Consider the following 18799-nt stretch of genomic DNA (forward strand, 5'->3'; position numbering starts at 1 on the left):
ACAGCAAAACAAAGCCTCAAACTGGGAATTAAACCTGACTTCAGCTCCTGGCTTTGTGCTCACTGTTGTGAACTTGGACTCTTTTCACTTCCAAGTTTTCTCATCAGTAGGGCAGGAATGGTCCTCACTGCCCTAACACGGTACTGTGGTTCCTCAGACAAAAGGATTAGTATTAATCTATTATTATTCTTTTATTTAAAGATGTTTTCCTCTTTAAAAAGCCAAATACGAATCAAAACGACTTATTGTATGTTGTTTAAAAATTCACTTTAAATATGCTAGCATCCCCTCTGACACTTGAGTATCCGAGAAGACCTGCAACCAAATTTAATTTCGGTCCTACTTCCTGCCCTCAGCCGGCTTCCTGTGACTTGAGGGCAGCTAACCTTTACATACAAAAGTTCATAAAACTTTTTTTTTTTTAAAAAAAAAAAAAAAAAGTCAACCCACTCACTCTTGCAGCCCATTCTTGCCACTTCTGGAAGCTATTCCCCCTTTTCTACCCCCACCCACAGCTACAGAAGAAAAGCTGATATGGACAAAACCAGAACAGAGGCAGAGGTAAAAATATGAATTTTAATTCAGAGCATTTAGTGTATTTACAATAGAAAGTTTCTCCCTGATCAAGGGATGAGAGACTAAAAAAAAAAAAAAAATCCACGTTACAGATGTGTGCACAACCTGCACCTGATGCAGGCTAATTGATTTTTGCTACTCCTGCTTCACCCAAGGTAATACCCGTGAGAAAGCGATGGTGAGAGCCTGGAGATGGTACAGAATGGCTCTCACACCCAAACAGCAATCACAGAATGCAGTTCAGGAAGTAGTGTGAAGTTATTCAACAGTTGCTAAAAAATATATATATGTACACATACACAGTCCCATTTGCAGTTAGATCAGATTCAGTGAACTGTTCAGACAGATAAGCAGGTAGACACAAGCCTACCAACCCATGTGCAAGCACGGATTTGCAGAGGCGCTCACGCTACTAGGTACGTAGGTACCTTCTCACCCAGACAGATGCATGCATTCCTTTCCCCTCTGCACTTGGACAAACACACGGGCAGGTATTTTGTTAATGCTATCTTACATGGTTTCTAGGTACAGAAAAAAAAAAAAACCACTTAAGAAAAAAGCACCAACACTCTCATCTGATATCTCTGAATCCTTAATTCCTCTTGAACCAGAGGGAAATGGGCGTGTGGAAAGGATAACATCCTCCCTTTTCTCACAGAGCCACTGGTTCTGAATCTCCATGGCTCTTTTGCCACAGCGATAACTAGTTGATACCGAAAGAGGGCAATCCTCTCCTGCTCCCAGAAACAGGCATGTCCTCCCACCACTTCCCTTAAGTCAGATTTAGCAATCAAAGGGCTGCAATGTGAGCCAGTTCAACTGTCTGATCTTGCAGAAAAACAGATCTGCAAAAAGTTAGCAAGTACTTTACCACCTGAACAGCCAGCTTACCCAAGTCACCCTGCAAGTTTACCCACCCCATGGTGGGTGGAGCACCTGTTTCAGCAACAACTTGTCCGTAGAGTCACTCTGAGCTCCTGTTTTCAGCTTGGTCAGAGTCCACGCACCACTTCCTTTATGAGGTGCTTTCCCTCCTTGGGAAAGGCGTTATTGCAGAGGCTTGTTGTGATTTAAAGATGCTGAACTACATGATGGTTGAGAAGCAAACCTCAGCCTTCCTCCAGCATCATCTGCTGCTGCTCCAACAAACCCAGTTAGGAAGTGTTAGAAAGATAGGGAGGTATGGGAAAAGGAAGACAGGAAAGGAAGAGGTTATGATCCTCTCTCAACAGTCATAGCGAGGGCAACTGAAGCAGAAATAGATTAAAGATGGTTGTGGAGGCTGCAAGGTTGTGGAGAGTTCTGGTTTAGCAAAGCCTCTTGAATAGCTTCACTACAGCCACTCAGCTCCATCTGGTTGAGAACACAGCTGATGTGCTCCACAGTTGCAGCATGGCCCATCTGCAGTTTCCACAATCTAAGCATTTCATACTGGGCATCTCGTAAACGCCGATGCTCCATCTCGATTCGCTCTAGATCGTAGTCACTCAGACCCAGACGCCTCACAAACTCTTTCCACCGAGATGGCGGTACGTGATCCACCACGGTGTAGAGAATAGCAGGGTCTGTGAAAAGAGAAGAAGTAAGTGTGAGAACCAGGATTCTGCAGCCTCAAGGAGAACGTGAATAATCCAGCACTGGATGGTGCCTTGGGATCGTGCATTGCCCCCTCCTGTTCAGGTCTTCTACAGAGTAGCACACAGACTCGTGTGATGTCCAGACTTGCTCTTATCCCTCAAAAAGCAACGGGAATGCTTCCATATGCTCTTGTGTAAGGTTATGAGCAGAGCCGAACGCACATGCTTAGGGCCTTGCTGCCACACATTCCTGCCAAAAGAATGCTCTGGGTCAGCATCCCAGAGGCATTAAGACTGACAGCACGTCACCACATATGACAATCCATTTTGCTGGTATGAAAAAGGGACAACAGAAAGGCCTTGCGTAAATGTTTAGCATTCACAGGCTCTGGGCATGCTTCTGCCTTTGTACTGTGCCATGCATGAAGTATACACACAGGTCATGTACGCCAGGTAAAGTCTGTCCAACATCCTCCTAGCCGCATCTGCATAATCAGGTTCTCGTTTGCCTGGGGAAGGAGGGCAGGATGGGGCAGTTTCACTTACTGTCTGGAAGCTGTGTCTTTCTGGCAGGTCTGACACAGTCTGGTAACTCATGTGAGCTTTGCAGCAGAGGTGCAGGTGGTGGTGTTTCTTTCACTGACAATTCTGTTTCCTTCTGAGACTCAGGAAGAAGGATGGAAATTTCACCTCTTTTTACCTCAACCTGAAAGACACATTTTCTTAGTCCAGAATCACCCACAGCAGCACAATACACCTGTCTCCTGCAAGGAACCACTAGCTTTATATACTAAAATTTATCCAAGATAGGCGGGGAGCAGGTAGTGAGGTTTTAATTCTTCCTATATGCCCTGTTTGAGCAGAAGGCACCAAACATTTCTTTCCAGCGGAACCCAAGGAGTTTAACTCTCTTTTGGCATCAAAAAACAGTAGTCTGGAAAAAATATTTCTTTGCAAAATCAAGTAAGGATGAGACCCGAAATCACTGCCATTCCAGAAGCTCCACATGCCACCCTTCCCATCAGCCTTCTCTGTAAGGCTGTGGAAACGCCACCTCAACTATTGTTGGGCCCTCTTAATTGCAGAACAACATTGGACCTGAGAGAACACTGTGAAGCAGCATTGAGAGGCTTGTGGGGTCAAGATCTGAAGTGAAGTAAAATTAGTTAAATCCTTCAAGCTTGAGGTATATAGGAAGAAAAACGGATTAAGGACCAGCTATCTGAAAAAAAAAAAAAAAAAAAAAAAAAAAAAATGCATCCAGAAAGAAAGAAGCAAAAAGCCAGGAGTTCAAAAGGCATCCTCTAGAAGAGGGGAAGTAAAATGTTAATGGCTCCACCCTCTACAGGAAAAGACTTCTGAATTAAACAGCCCTATTACTCAGCTCGTTTGAAAATACAAGGCCTGAAAACAGCCCAAGGGGAAAAATGTTACTCTGGATCCCAGGCTAGCATAGTTGAAAGTGGAAGGAAAGCTCTTATACCTATCATCTTGCTCACCTCGGATACTGGCTCCTTGGTTGTCTCCAGCAAAGAAACTTTAAAGGAAAAAAAAAAAAAAAAAAAAAGAGAAAAAAGAAAGCAGAAATTATTTTCACTTCCTCTCTTCCCAAAGAAAACAGGAAAGCAGCTATTCACAATCCTGCCTTCAAAAAGGTTTTACAGCAAAACGCACATCTCCCAGCAATGAGCTCACATGCACTTCCAGTCACAGCTATGGGCATGGATGCAGAGTTGTAAGATCTGCACCAAAAGCTTAGCTGTCAAGTTCTCATGTTCCTCTGGCCTTGCAGCAAAGCAGAGTAATGGGATCCCGCTTTTTCTCCTCACATGTGTGCACATACACAAACACACAAAGAATGATGTCTATCCCAATTAATATCGCTGCATATGCTGCTGTACTCACCACAGGAGTAGAAAGATGATGCTATCGCATTTTGCTGGACCAGCTTCACTACTTTATTTACAACGTAGAGGAGAGAGATAACTCCAAATATTGCAACAATGATGCCAAGGACAAGGCTCCCATCTGGACAAAAGGAAGAGGGCAAATGAGCAAGTGACTGAGAAAGGAAGAGGTAAGTGCTAGAGGAAGAACAGCAAGTGAAGACATGCAAATGGTAGGGAGAAAAAGAAAAAATGGTTTGAGAGAGTGCAGAAAATAACACTTGACAAAAGGCATTAACACAACAAAAGCCTACACTGAAAAGATTCCACTGTCCCTCAGTACTCACTCAGCCCAGATGAAGTCGGTGAGGTAGTCACTGGGCTATGACATTGCAGGCATTCTTCTCCAATGCAGCTGCAAGAGCAAATCAGAGAGGTAAGCATGCATTAAATGAAACACTACCCATTTGCAACAATCCTAACAGACAAGTCAAGATAAGACTGCAAAGCAGAGCAATGCAGTGTGGCTAGTGACTTTGGGTTCTTAGTGGGCTGATGCCTACACACAGAGAAGACCAGGGGTGGCAGAGAAGACCCAGATGCCCCAGAAAGGCAGAATGTTGCAAAGTTATGTCAAGATGGACAGAGCCTTGAGAAAAATTTCCTTCCCCTGTGGGGCTTGTGTCTGCTGTCTCTCCTACTCAGTGGAGGGGCATACAGGGAGAAAAAAAGCTCACCTGTTGCAAGGCTTGCAAACATTACTAAGTGTCAGGAAGAATCGTGGCTTACACCTGCAAATTGTGTCTCTGTTCTTTGAACCTGTAGAGAAAAGAAGAAACTGTTGCCATAACCTGGACGAAGGAGAAAACAAAAGGAGAAAAATCCACTCTGAGATGGGTGGGAGATTATCCCTCTTTGAGCCTGGAGAGCTGCTACTGAAGAAGAGAAAGAGGATTCACTCTATGTTTGAGGACAGGGTTGGGGGAGGATAAAAATAATAAAAAATAAGGGTGCCGCTGTCCTGGTAGGTCAAAGACCTCTGTAGAGGCTTGGGAAGGGACTAAAATTACAGTGCAGCTGAAATTGGTCTAAGGGATAATGACAGTTCCAGTGCAAAAGCAGGGAAAGTCACTCAAGTTCAAGTGTGACAGGAAGGGGAAATCACACCAGTCAGGCAAAGAGGAGGGGGAAGTGGTCCCTGGGCAGCTGGGACTGGTGAGGAAGTCAGTTCAGGGCAGGGAGAAATCACTTCAAGCCATGGGACACATATCCACTCTTGTGACCTGCTACGCTGTGAATGGAAGGGGTAAGAAACCAAAGAGCTATTGCTTCTAAGCAAGTCACAGTACGGAGACTGAGTAAACCAGGTGTGGTGAGCAGCAGACAAGAATAGCAATGGAAGGACATAAAGTTGCGTGAGGGGAGGGAAAAAGGTATTAGAACAAACAGCATGCATTCTGTGGCAAGCGAGGGACAGGACTAAACCAGTTCTATATCAGCCAAGAGGGAAGGAAATTGCTCAAGGGCAGCATACGATGATAACCCTTGAGGACAGGCATAAGCAAGCATGGAAACTGTGAAAGAGAAAGACTACTGAGCACCAGAGGGAACGCATTCACCAGTGAGACAGCAAACCTCACGCTAGGCAGGGTAAGAGACAGGAAAGGGATCAGGAGAAGCAGAATTTGCAAAGAACAGGGGATAGCTTTAGGACAACAAGGTAAGAACATTTAAGGGACATGACTACAGCACAAAGTGGAGGGTGGCAAGCAGTATTTGGTTAAGATCTCTTGATTCCTGACTGGAGATGAGGCAGCTTGGACAGCTAACGTGGGTACTTCTTCCAGACACCTTCACCATCCCCAGGTCACACCCAATGCCACTGGGTACAGTGCAGCATTACCTGAGCAGCTCTTTAGTTTAAAACGCTGCACAGTGCACTGTGGTGCTTCAGCAACTGACTGACAAGCAGTTCAGCTGGGCACTGGGACCAGCGGTATTTTCAGCCATTGTACTCAAACTGCTTCCAGCAACTGGTGAGGGAAATGCAATGAGCGTCAGGAGAAACATCCACACAAAGACAAAAAAGGAAGGTAAGAGGGAAATCTGCTCTAGAGCATGAAGACGTTGCTTCAGTACATGCAAGGCAGTGGTACCAAAATTAAGCAGAAAATATCTCCTCACAACAGCCAAAAATGAGAAACCATTCAAGGACAAAAGGAAGGTAGAAACTGTGATAGAAAACAGGAATTGATGCCAAGGCAGGCAAAAAATGGCAGTCTTTCTGGGGAAAGGGGGAAGGCAAAACCAAGAGTTGTTCCAAAACTACAGTCACTTTAGGGCAAGGCACTGCAGCATGTCAGAAAGTGAACAGAGGGCTGCTAATGTCTACCCTAGTACAATGTGTCTGTACTGGAGCCATATCCATGCCATACTCACAGTTGGCAATAATCCCATTGACACACAAGCTGCAGTTCCTACACTGGAAGAGATCAGACAGGCCAATCTGATATTGATTCTTCCGGCAGCCGCATACCGTATCTTGCTTTGGGGTGCAGGGGGTCTCTACTATCTGCTGGAATTCTGAGGAAAGGAAAAGCGATTATTCTAACCTCTTCCCTCACCTTCAGCTGAGAGCACCGTTATGATGACAGGTATTGTTATCCCCTAATTTTCCCAGAGAAAGGCTAAAAAGGCCTGCAAACTGTATCCCAGACTGTAGTCATTTGGTAACCCTTATTCCTGCTGTCCCCAATCCTTTCCCATACATCGTCCTTCTGCCCATTCAATTGCTTACTTTTCCAAGCTTCCTCACTCACCTTGCCATCCCCTCCAGCACCCCACCTGCCACTAGCACCCATTTTCCTCAGGTCGTGGAGATAACTCACCTGTGCGGCAATGTGTACACTGGAAGCATTTAGACATGGTGTTATCCACAGCTGTGAATGTGCCATTAGCACACGGAAGACAGAGAGGTGCCTGGTCAGGCCCATCACAGTCTTTTGCCTTGTAGGTACCTGCAAGAAAATCACTTAACAGAGCTCTGACAGGAAGGCAAACGCGGTGTCATAGGGAGGATGGGAGTCACTGATTCCTCAGAGAAACCCTGGAGTTGATGGCGTAAGGATTGAGTATGCTTCCTCTTGCCATTGTGAAGGGCACTGACAGCCCAAAAGAAGAGACAAGGAATAAGAATTTATCTGCGTAGGGATAGGTACTAAGGAAAGGGAGCACTGATATAGCTGTAGGACAGAGACAGTTTGAGAGTGCAGGACAGGGAGATGCGTCTAAGGTGAAAGTCACTATTACTGTACTTATTTTACATACCTGCATGGCACCTCATGCAGCAGTGGGTCTCTCTGGGATGTAGGTATTGTCCCAGTGGACACTGCACGTGCCTCTTTTCTCTCCTCAAGGGGTTAGAGGGGTCTCTTCCATCCAAAGCTACCTGATGGACTTGCAGTGTGTATGGCACTGGAGCAATTTCTACAGATTCCTTCGTCAACACACAGACAAATGTTAGGATAACCTGTACATACAGAGGGAGAGAGAGGGAAGGAAAGAGGGAGAACACCAAGGTGAGAAAACATCATATTGCCTGGCAGACTGCGCAGCTGACTTCAGCACTTATAATGGAATCTTTTTATAACAGTGAGTTCAATTGACTTGACCAATTCTGATATCAGGAGCCTCCACTAACAAAAGTGTGTGGGGAGATTATTTACAAAACAAAACAAACCAACAAACCCATGCCTGTCATCTGTGTTATTAATATGCCACACAATGGCAATAGTCTCTATGGCAAACTGGTTGTATATAAAGCAAATACTTTTTGTGGTGTGCAATTTATAGATGGAATGCCTTCAAAATGCTGCAGCTTGCAAGAAAGTTACTCAAGAGCAAAGGAATGTTTTAATTAAGGAAGGCAGTAAGACCGCCCATCTAAAAACAGTTCCAGAGAGAAGAATGCATCCAGTACTTGCAGTTCTACTGAATACATAAACCAGATGGGAAGTTTGGAATACAAAGGCAGAGGAGGATCTCACTGCATGCAAAGTACAGAAAATCTTCCAAAACTACTCCCGAGCAAGCCAGCCCTAGAAATGTGGGAAAGTTATGTTTTCAACTTCTCCCCTGCCAAAGGTACATTCTTCCTTTTAAACTGCAGCTGTTAACACTGTCTGAACAGTCTGCCACAAAAATGTGCACTTTCTTCTTTTTTTTTTTTAGTTCCTTTAAGATTTACTTGCTATTTTTCATTTTGAAGATGACCGTTGTCAAGAATTTTAACAGAAATATTAAGATTGGCATGACTGCAGTATGACTGTAAGAAAGTGTGAGTGTGTATACACACACACACACAAAGGAACAGCAGAACAAAGGGTTAAAAGAACGGCCTGTACCGATAACGAAAGACACCATTCCCTGGACAGTGGTTTCAGGACACTATTCCCAGCAGCGAAATTGAGAAATGTGCTGTTTACATCATGGCCAAAAGGTCTACACTCTGGTAAGACCACAGCATAGATGACTCATCAGCAAAAGACCCTGCACCAGGAGGAGATTGCAGCATATCACAAACACGATTCATTTGCCTGTTGGCCCAACAGAAAAACAGACCCTAGGCATGTATTTCAAGCACGCATTCAGACAAGGAAAAAACATACAATAACAAAAAGATTAAGGAAAAAAAACCCCACCCCAAACTGGGCAACAACTTGGCCCACGATGTATGAAGCCTGAAGTCAGCAAGTTTCTATGGCAAAGCCCATCCCCTACCAGCTGATGACTCCCGAAGGGTATGAGGGAGTTGTCCAAAAGACAGTTTGTAGTGCCACGAAGAACCCCAGCAGTGCAATGAAGACTTGACAGCCATCGTCCCTTGTCGTCTGTGTGGCACACAAGTGATGCTGGCCACACCATCTGGACATACACGTGTTGGTGCTTCCAAGTACGTCGCAGAGACCGTGTGCCAATGTAGTCTATGTATCAGAGCGTGTGAATGCATGAAAATCAACTCTTTTTTTTTTGCAAATAAATACCACCCCACCCATACAATCCCACAATGAGTTTTACTACACTAACTTCCCTACATTGTAATGTTTTCACAGCTTGCTTTTTTGAAAGTGGTAAGATGCCTAGCTGTACAGGCACAGCTTCAGAGTTCCGTTTCTTTTTGCTTTTTCAGCTAGGAGAGTTATAGCAAAAGCAAAGTAAACCAATAAGGGTAAACCACAATGCTGATACCAATTTTGTGGTTGCAAAGCTTAAGAAAGGATACGCAAAATGAGATGGCTATGACAGCCCCATGCTGTCCTATTTCTCTCTCAAAATTAAAGCCTTGGGAGAGAAAGGTACATACATGAAAGCAACTTAAAACCTCAAGAAGGATAGGACTTTGCAACTCTGACAAAGCAAAAACCCCATTTTCCAGACAGCTCTGTCATACAAAGACATATTCAATAGATCAAATGCTAAAATGGTGAACAGGAAAAAAAGAACCACATCTTTAAATAACTATCATTTCAGACTTAATTAGCTGACCACAGGATAAACACAAGCACTCCAACAACTCAGTAAGAAATAAAACTCATTTCAGCAGCTGATAGTCTTACAAGATTGATTGCTTGCAGGAAAACGGGTAAAAGATCATTCACAGCTGGTCTGACAGCAACAATAATAAGTCCTGATTCTCTTGCCAATGAGTAATCCCCTGACATGGGAATATATACAGCCAGCCGGTAAGTCAGACAAGTTAGCAACAGAAACAACAGAGGAAAGCATCAAAGATCAAGCCAAACACACTTGGAAGAATACACCTTCAAAACCAAAAGAAAACAGGAAAGGTGTTTTCAATTTTTCAGATTAAGTGAAAGTGTGTCTATAAGTGTAATCAAACCAGAGTTAACACGTTATTACTGATGAAAATCTGAGGAACAGAGAGTCACAGACCACAAGTGACTCACAAACCAATGACTTGGCCTTCCAGAAAAATCATTCATGTGGAGGAAAAAAAAACCACCACCATCTTAAGCAGCTCCCCAAGCCATTCAGCAGTATACTGATTTATACCAATGACAGACTTTATAAAATTCAGGAAATACATGAAATTAGAATAGAATAGACTATTTCAGTTCGAAGGGACCTACAACGATAATCTAATCCAAATGCCTGACTAATTCAGGCCTGGATAAGTTAAAGCATGTTATTAAGGACATTGTACAAATGCCTCTTAAACACTGACAGGCTTGGGGCATCGACCACCTCTCTAGGAAGCCTGTTCCAGTGTTTGACCGCCCTCTTGCTAAAGAAATTCTTCCTAATGTCCAGTCTGAACCACCCCAGCACAGCTCTGAACCATTCCCATGAGTCCTGGCACTGGATACCAGGGAGAAGAGATCAGCACCTCCCTCTCCACGTCCCCTCCCTCAAGAAGCTGTAGAGAACTGCGAGGTCGCCCTTCAGCCTCCTCTTCTCCAAACCAGACAAGCCCAAAGTCCTTAGCCGCTCCTCACAGGACATGCCTCCAGCCCTTTCACCAGCTTTGCTGCCCTCCTCTGGAGGCATTCAAGGACCTTCACATCCTTCTTAAATGGTGGGGCCCAGAACTGCACACAGCACTCGAGGTGAGGCCGCACCAACGCTGAATACAGCAAGATAATCACCTCTTTTGACCGGCTGGTTACGCTGTGGTTGATGCACCCCAGGGTGCGGTTTGCCCTCTTGGCTGCCAGGGCACCCTGCTGACTCACACTGAGCCTGCTGTCAGCCAGCACCCCCAGATCCCTTTCTGCAGCGCTGCTCCCCAGCCGCTCCTCTCCTAATTTATACTTGTGCCTGGTGTTACTCCATCCCAGGTGCAGAATCCAGCATTTGGACTTGTTAAATTTCATCCCATTAATCATTGCCCAATGCTCCAATCTATTTAGAGCCCTCTGCAAAGCCTGTTGACCTTCAAGGGAGTCAAGAGCACCCCCCAGCTTGGTATCATCAGCAAACTTGCGAATGGTGCATTCAACTCCTGCATCCAGATCGTTGATGAATATATTGAACAGAACTGGTCCTAGAATTGAGCCCTGAGGAACACGGCTGGTGACCAGTTGCCAGCCAGATGTAGCCCCATTCACCAAACACTGAAGCCTCAAGTCATTGGTAACAGCTCACCGAGGCAAAGTTTAGGGGTCTTCTACAACTGAAATAAGGTGATTTTCCATCATTAGATTTACAACATGCTCCAATTCCACTCGCCAGAAGAAAGAACAAGGACCCGCTAACCAATGCTGCATAGAAAAGTGGACAGCGTGTATTACCTAAGCCGAATGATAATTCAAACCACCAAACCACATCATGCACACCGGTGATTCATGTTTTTAGTGAGCGGGGACTTCCCAGGGAAAAAAAAAAAAAAAAAGAGTCAGCAGAAACTCTAGGTTTTATTTCTGAAACTGCTGCAGAAATAAACAAAATATGGCAGATGAAAACCAGAATGCTGCTTCCTTAAACCATTCCAGCCCTCTGGGTGACAGCTATGTGCCCCACACATTCTCCTCACGTGTGAGGCAACCCCAGCTCCTTCTCACGTCTCATGCCAGCACCTGCTGCCTGGCAGCTACAGTGCAAAAAAACAAACAAAAAAAAAAAACCAAAACAAAACACTGCACAAGCCCGAAAGCTCTTCTATGCAAAGTTGTGGCAGCTGAGACAGGAGCTAGGAGCCCCTGCACCGTCTTCAACCTCAAATATTCTTCAATTACTGCCTCCACTACAATTCACACCCTTGCTGCTGCTTCTGCCTCATCAGACCACGCACAGAGAACTGCAAGGGAGGTGACATCTCTGCGCAGTAAGGTAAAGAAAGAAAGGAATGGCAAAGGTAAAAGGGAAGAACACAGCAAGATGCAAGAAGGATTGCTGGGGTGGTGGAAATAAGAAGAAACATTTGAGAGCACTGTTCTCAAGGTAAAGAGAAAGGCGGCGCAGTATCTGAAACAGAGGGACAGCGCAGGGAAGTGCAGCACATTGATACCTGCGAATACAGATAGAAGCTATTAATTTAAGTCTTTAGAATCACTATACAACAGAGGTAGCCAAACAAAAGTAAATCTTCGTGAATAGTTAGGACACTTGTACGATAAGAAGCTCCTGCATACTCCCCCTTTAGACAGCTCGGCCTTGGGAGAGCAGATGTGCGGAACCATAAAGTAAGAAAGCTGCAAGAGGACCATTAGACCAGAACAAACCGACCTTGAAGGACACAGCATACGTGATCCCAGAACTGCATTTGCGCACAAGTAAAGGTCAGTCAGCCAACACAGTGAAGACGACTACGAGCCTTCATCTGAAGACCCCCAAAGACCACCATGGACGACAACTGTGCACGTGGATCGGACATTTACATATGTTAATAAGTTCCAGGAAATCTCATGTTTATGTAGACGAATTCTCGGAAATCTTATGAATATGTATATTTTCATAGGATATAATTACTGAAAGTTTATCAAGCCGTTGGAGCACTTATTGTGGAATTATCCCCAGTGCTGTCCGGCGCCGCAATAAAGAATGCCTGCTTTCTAAAACTCCAAAATTAAGTTTTAGAGAGTGAATTATTTTGCCACTTACCGGTAACAGTAGCAGGGCTACCACGTTATCACCTGCCAAAGTCCACAAGGCTAGGAAATACCAAATTACTCAGCATGGATGCCACAGCTCTGTATCACGCGCTCTGCCCTCCCTGCACAGCGCTGTGGCCCTGCTGCTACCTGCAAGGCTCCTCGCCCTCCGGGGGAAGGGCGGAGGGAGCAGGGACGGTTCCACACAGGTACGACAGTATGATGGGAAAGGGAGGATGGAGAGCGTTGCAGCAAGATTCCCCTCTCTTAGAAAGCCAGCGGATGCCTACAAGCGTCCGGAGTGGACCAAGGCCGGTCCCAGAAAGCAAACCGAGTGGGAAGGGGGGGATTAGACAGGCGGGAAGCAACTCCTGCCCCCACACCCAGCACCTTGAGACCCCACGCCTGTTCACGTGAACTAACAGGAACACAATACGTGCTGGAGCAACACTCGGGTATTAGTATTCCAAACAATTCAAATAGTACTGCCCATCACTAGGCTAAATGTTTAAAATAGTTCCAAGTTAATAATTTCCAGAGTTTAAATCTCCTTAATACAAAAGCATAAAGCTGAAAATTTCAAAATAAAACAATTTTGTAAATCCAGATGTGCTGTTAAAATCCGGAGATTAGGAGGCTTACTCCTTTTTTTGTACACACCTAACATATTCATCATGTAATAAAGCGTTTCCCCACCAACAACTTATTCAACTGCTTCTCTCAAAAGACTTCCCTTTTGCAAATTCCGTTTTTAAACTAAAGAACTACCTGCAAATAAAAGGCATCACAAGTCATTAGAATTTCTCAAACATTTCTTAATAAAAGCTTCCTTTTGCTTAAGAGTTCAACATGACACACACCGATGCACGAGTAATCTACCTGTCAGTCATCTGTAAGCCTTTTTGATGAGTCATAAAAAAATTAACCAGCTTGAAAGTTTGGAAGAAAACAGAGATCCTGCTCAGAATAATGAGCTACCAAAGAAATCAGGGTGCAAGATTATCCTTATATTCTTTGACTGCTTCCGCTATTTCCAAAAGCTCTTTGAGGTTTGCATTTTTTGTAGTTTGCTATACAAAGATGCATGGGAAACCAGAACTTCTGCTTTACACACCAAGAAGTGTATATTAAAGCAACATTTACAGGAAGCTTTTCTCATTGCTTACTGAAACCTGGAAAGGTCAAAAGAAGGATACACTAGCTATTATTATAAATAATCCTCCATTTTATGAAGATCAGATGGAGGAAATGCTGTATTTTAGGCCTTGTATCAAACCAGGAGACTGATAATAGCTTTCACACAATGAAGAAAGGCCTTAGAAATCTTAATTTAAAAAAAAAAAACCAAACAACTGTGATTTATCTATAAAGATCATGAACTTCACGTCATAAAATATGTGTATATAATACACAGCATATAAAGTTAGAAGTTGTTATTTCGTATTAGCAGAGATAAAGAAAAGAGTGAAAAAGTCAGCAGGTGATCACAACTGTAAGAAAATAACTTTTTAATTTTTCCATAGAGTAGACAGTGGTGGACGCTACGTCAGAGTCCCGAGTCACAGACACGCGACACCCTCGTAGTTCACCCGCCCGTGTTCGGGGCTGACCTGGACGGTGCAGCTGTACGGCCTCGCATCAGAGCGTCGTCGGAGCAAGCGCTGCGGGAAGGCTCAGCAGGGGCCTCCCCCTTCAATCCCAAGCTGATTTTCAGCCGGGCGCAAGCCCTCGGCCCCTGCTCGCACTGTGCTGCGGCTGTCCTCATGCCCCTTGTCAGCGACTCACTAGGTGAATTTTTCGAGTCGGGTACTTGTCACATGCTGAGTCTTATTCATTTGACCTGATATACTCCTGTTTGTTTTAACAGAGAAATGTAGCAATATTGCTTTGTGTAGCGATGTGCTTTCTACTGCCAGGCTCCCAAAACCACAATAGAAAGATCTGTGTTACCAAGGGTTAAAGGTTATCCAGCGATAAGGATAAGATTCTGGACAAGAACACAAGACATCTGCCCCAAATAAAAACAAAGCCTCTTTGTGATGACTACAGAAAATTGATAAGAAGGAGCTAAATGACAAAATTAGTTTTACCCCAAATAATACTGCTAATGCAGAAAAAGGATTACTTAATAAAAAGTAAGGGAAAGGAATCCAAACTGACAATACTGATTACTTGTGAGAACTTAAATTACCACATAATTGAAATTCGCACAGACCCAGATATCAACACCTTCAACTTGGGTAGAAGTGGACGGTCATCAAAAAATAGAAATTAAAATTAGATTAATTAGCAGATAAAAAGTGGAACGAACCTGCTTGGACAAAGCAATCAGAAATGCAATCAAATGCTATGAATTGTTAGGAAAAGATTTGAAAACAAAACAGAAAGTGTTATTATACCAGTGTATAAATCCATAAGCACTGAATCCAGACTGTAATTCTGGTCCCCCATCCTGAGAACATAAATTAGCCCAGATATGATAAAGGTAACAAGGACTATCAGTGGTACAGAATGGCTGCTGGAATGGAAATGACTAAAAAATACTGGTCTGTAAAAGAGACAACTGAGCAGAGGATACTGTAGCAGACTCTAAGTCATGAATACCACAGAGAAGGTAAACTGGGATGGCTGTTCTCCATCTCTTCCAAAGCAAGACCTAAAAGGCATCACATAAAACAAGCAGGAGACAGGTTCAAAACAAATACAGGAAGGTACTTTTTCAGCGAACATATAGCTGAGGTTTGGGACTCCCTGCCAAAGTGCTGGGGGTGCGAGAAATGCGCCTGGGTTCTAAAAGCAATCATCACACCCATCAGCAGAAGAAAAAACACGCTCAGGGGTCCAAAATATGAAGACACCATTTCAACTCAGGAATTGGTACAGTGACAGATCACTGGAAGCCAGGAAAGTATTTTTATTTGTCATTGTTGTACGCTTGCCCTGCTCCGAAACCCTTGGTAGACTGTTGGCCACTGCTGGAAACAGGGTGGTAGGCCCAACAGTTCTTTCTTACAATGCACTTGGTGGCTTGGTTTTCAATTTTTATATAACATAGCTTCTGACTTCAAAATTGCAATTCCTCCCTTTACCTTCAAAAAGAATCAATGCCAGAAGCACCCTTGTGGCTATTTTGTCTTTTTCTTCATAAAACTGAACGTCCTTTAATAAATGAAACTGCTGTTATATATATTTTTTTTTTTTTTTTTAATGAGACAGAAAACACATTGGCCTCAGTGAAGACAGCTGCCATTTTTTTCCACTGTGAAAGTTAGGAGCGTGTGGGGAAAACACAGAGGACCTAGAAACGATGTTAAGGACACGTAAAAAGACAAAATACATGGAAACAAGCTGTAGGAAATTCTGAAGAATCAGAGGAAACATAAAAGAGTCAGAAATCTAGAAGGGGGGCATCAAGGGAGTAAGAAAGGCCGTGAGGGCAAATGAAGATATGGAAAGTAAATGGAAGATGGAAGGGTATGGGACAGAGTGAGAATTTTAACACTGAAAAAAAATAATTTATGGAAAAGATAAACATTATCTGTAATGAGTGAGTGTGGTGTTAATGAGAACGTGAAATGACAAGAAAAAGAAATCCTGCTGAAGAACACTCTTCCTCCAGCATATTATTTAACTGAAGACAATATAATGAATCTGGGGAATCCACTTATTTTTTTGTGCATTTTATTCCCAATAATATGAATAACATCACATATAGTATCTGAATTACAGCAAAATATGCGCACCACTATACTTAAGTCAGAAATATGCTTCTCCAGGTTTGCTAAGTGCTTCAAAAACCACATGCAAGTCATCTCCACAGTTGGTGTATCCTACCTAGGTCCTGAGATGGTAAGTGATCCACAGTTAGTCAAGGTGTAGAGTGCTCCTACTCTACAGTTTTAGTCGTGTGGTCTTACCACTGCTAGCTGAAACTCTATTACCTGGTTGCCAAAAGCTTCCAACCACAAAGAATAAAGCTTCTGGAAGAAGATGACTTTTAGTTGGGCAGTCACAACTTTTTGACAGCAAGTTAACAGCTAACCCAACATTACAAATCCAGTGCAGTCAAGTGCAAGTGTTTGGTACTAGGACGGTCGGGTATTTAGGAATAAACAGTTTGACCTTATAAATTCTATACCAGAATTTATAGCCATGTCATGACGCTAAGTGACATCACCCCTACTGTCACAGCTTTATCACACATCTGCTGATACTGGATGGTCATTCACCTCTAGCAGTCAGGTTATTCATAAAACCCTCAAATTTTTTTCACAAGTAACATTTTCACCCGCAAAACTACAACGAACAGCTCAAAACTCTTGCCCTGGAATACCCAAGAAGGCTAAAGCAGATCTGCCAGCAAAGGCAGACTCGCTAAAAACAAAACCCGTGGTTTGGGGCGTAGGTACAGCCCGCTGATCTGCGTTCAAATGCCCGCAGAGGAGCAACAAAGCTGTCCTCGCCTTGGTAACAGCGGCGCGGGGCCGGGGGAGCCAGAGGCGGCTCGTCCCCGCCGCCGGCGGCCGGCCCCGAGCCCCGCACACCGGCGGCGGGTGCGGAGCCCAGCCCGGGGCGGCTCCGTGCCCCCCGCGGGCCCCGGCACAAGCCCCGTCCCTGGCGAGTGACCGGCGGCGCCGCGGGCCCCAGGCCCCAGGAAATCCTCCGCCGTTCCTGCGGATCCAGCCGCCTTCTCACTGACTCAGGGATAAATCCCGGAAACGGCGGCGAACCCAGCGCGCAGCGGCGGGCGGGGAGGGGAGGGGAGGGCAGGGGGAGGAAGGGAAGGAGGGAGCCCCGCCGGCCTCGCCTCGCCTCGCCTCGCCTCACCTCAGAGGCCCCGCAGCGCCGCTGCCCGGTTACACCGCAGGCGGCCAGGTGACGGCGGGCCAGGGGCGGCTCGGCTTCCCGGCCGCCTGCCGCCGCTCCTCTCGGTCCGGCGCCAGCCTCCCCCTCCGCGGCTCACCTCGCCCCTCCGCAGGAGAAAATGGCTCCCCGGGCGCTGTCCCCCGCTCCCCGCCCCGGGGCTGCCGTGAGGGAAGACAAAGCCCCCGGAGAGCGGGACCAGAAAGCGGGCTGTCCGCAGCCCCGGAGCGATGGGGCGAGAAGGGGCGAAGGGAGCTCGGGCTCAAAAACCCCGCGGCGGGCATGGCGCTGCAGCTCCGGGGGCACAGCCCGCTGTGGGACCGGCCGAGGCGGCGCCCCGCCGGCGCACGGTCCCGTCCCGCGGAGAGCGGCCGAGCCCCCGCCGTGACTTACCGTCCCCAGCGACCCGCAGGGCAGCGCCGGGCCGCGCATGGCTCCGCGGCCCGCTACGTCCCCATGGCAGAGTCCCCCGCGTCCCAGAAGCCGCCCCAGCCCCGGCCGGAGCTGCTCGGAGCGAAGCCACCCCGGCTCCAACTTCCTGCCCGCCGCCCCGGCAGCAGGAAAGAGGGCGGCGAGCGGGAGGCGGCCCGGCGCCGCGCCGCGCCCCGCCCGCAGCTGTCCCTACGAACCGAGGTGGTGGTGCATCGCCGGGCTAAAACGACTAGAAAACGCACGGAAAAGGTGTCCGAGGAGGTGCGCTGCACGCTTAAAACTTTCTGACGTGAGCGTTTCACCTTTCGGCCGTGCTTTTAATGATAAGTTCATCTGAAACTTAACCACGTCGTTGTAAGAAAATAACTCTTTGCTTCTTAACTGCCTTGCCAGCACCTAAATAATTCTTAAAGAAAGGTATTTATCAGCCAAAACTAGCATATTTAGAGTATATATGCCCATCCTGTGCTTTTTCACTTTGAACACGTGTTTGCTTGGACACCAACAAACCGGCTGCATTGATAGTGCAAATGTAACAGTGAAGTGCATATAACACTCTGCATGAGCTCTGCTTCATTTAATGTGTGCTCTTAACGACAGCGTTTTAAGAAAAATATACAGTGAGGAATAAGTGGCTAAATGGTAAAGAACTCCCCTTTACTTGTTGCCTGCTAAGAGCTTGCCCTCGTGCTGTTTCAGGACTATTTCCACTCGAGATAACGAGCTGCGTGTGTTGTCTGTACCTGGTCTTGACTCCTTGCCTGCTAAGGCTGACAGGAATTGGCCGTCTGTTACTGCAAGAGGCAGGTATCATGAGCAGGAGGGACCGTGACTGGAAACAGCTGTGGCACCTGTT

General features: G+C 45.7%; 1 protein-coding gene across 1 annotated transcript; it reads right to left on the bottom strand.

The window, feature by feature from the left end:
• Positions 1–594: 594 nt before the first annotated feature.
• On the bottom strand, positions 595–18034 carry TNFRSF1A (TNF receptor superfamily member 1A). Its single transcript, XM_082337627.1, has 10 exons — positions 17905–18034; positions 7367–7568; positions 6928–7056; positions 6479–6622; positions 4777–4858; positions 4387–4454; positions 4059–4181; positions 3653–3690; positions 2700–2859; positions 595–2141 (listed from the first exon to the last, which is right to left on the bottom strand). The coding sequence occupies exons 1-10, from the start codon at positions 17941–17943 to the stop codon at positions 1840–1842; spliced, it is 1287 nt and encodes a 428-aa protein (XP_082193753.1). The 5' UTR covers positions 17944–18034; the 3' UTR covers positions 595–1839.
• Between the last annotated feature and the right edge of the window lie 765 nt (positions 18035–18799).

This window comes from Platalea leucorodia (assembly GCF_965183815.1).
Source record: "Platalea leucorodia genome assembly, chromosome: 2".
In the NCBI taxonomy this organism is placed as follows: domain Eukaryota; kingdom Metazoa; phylum Chordata; class Aves; order Pelecaniformes; family Threskiornithidae; genus Platalea; species Platalea leucorodia.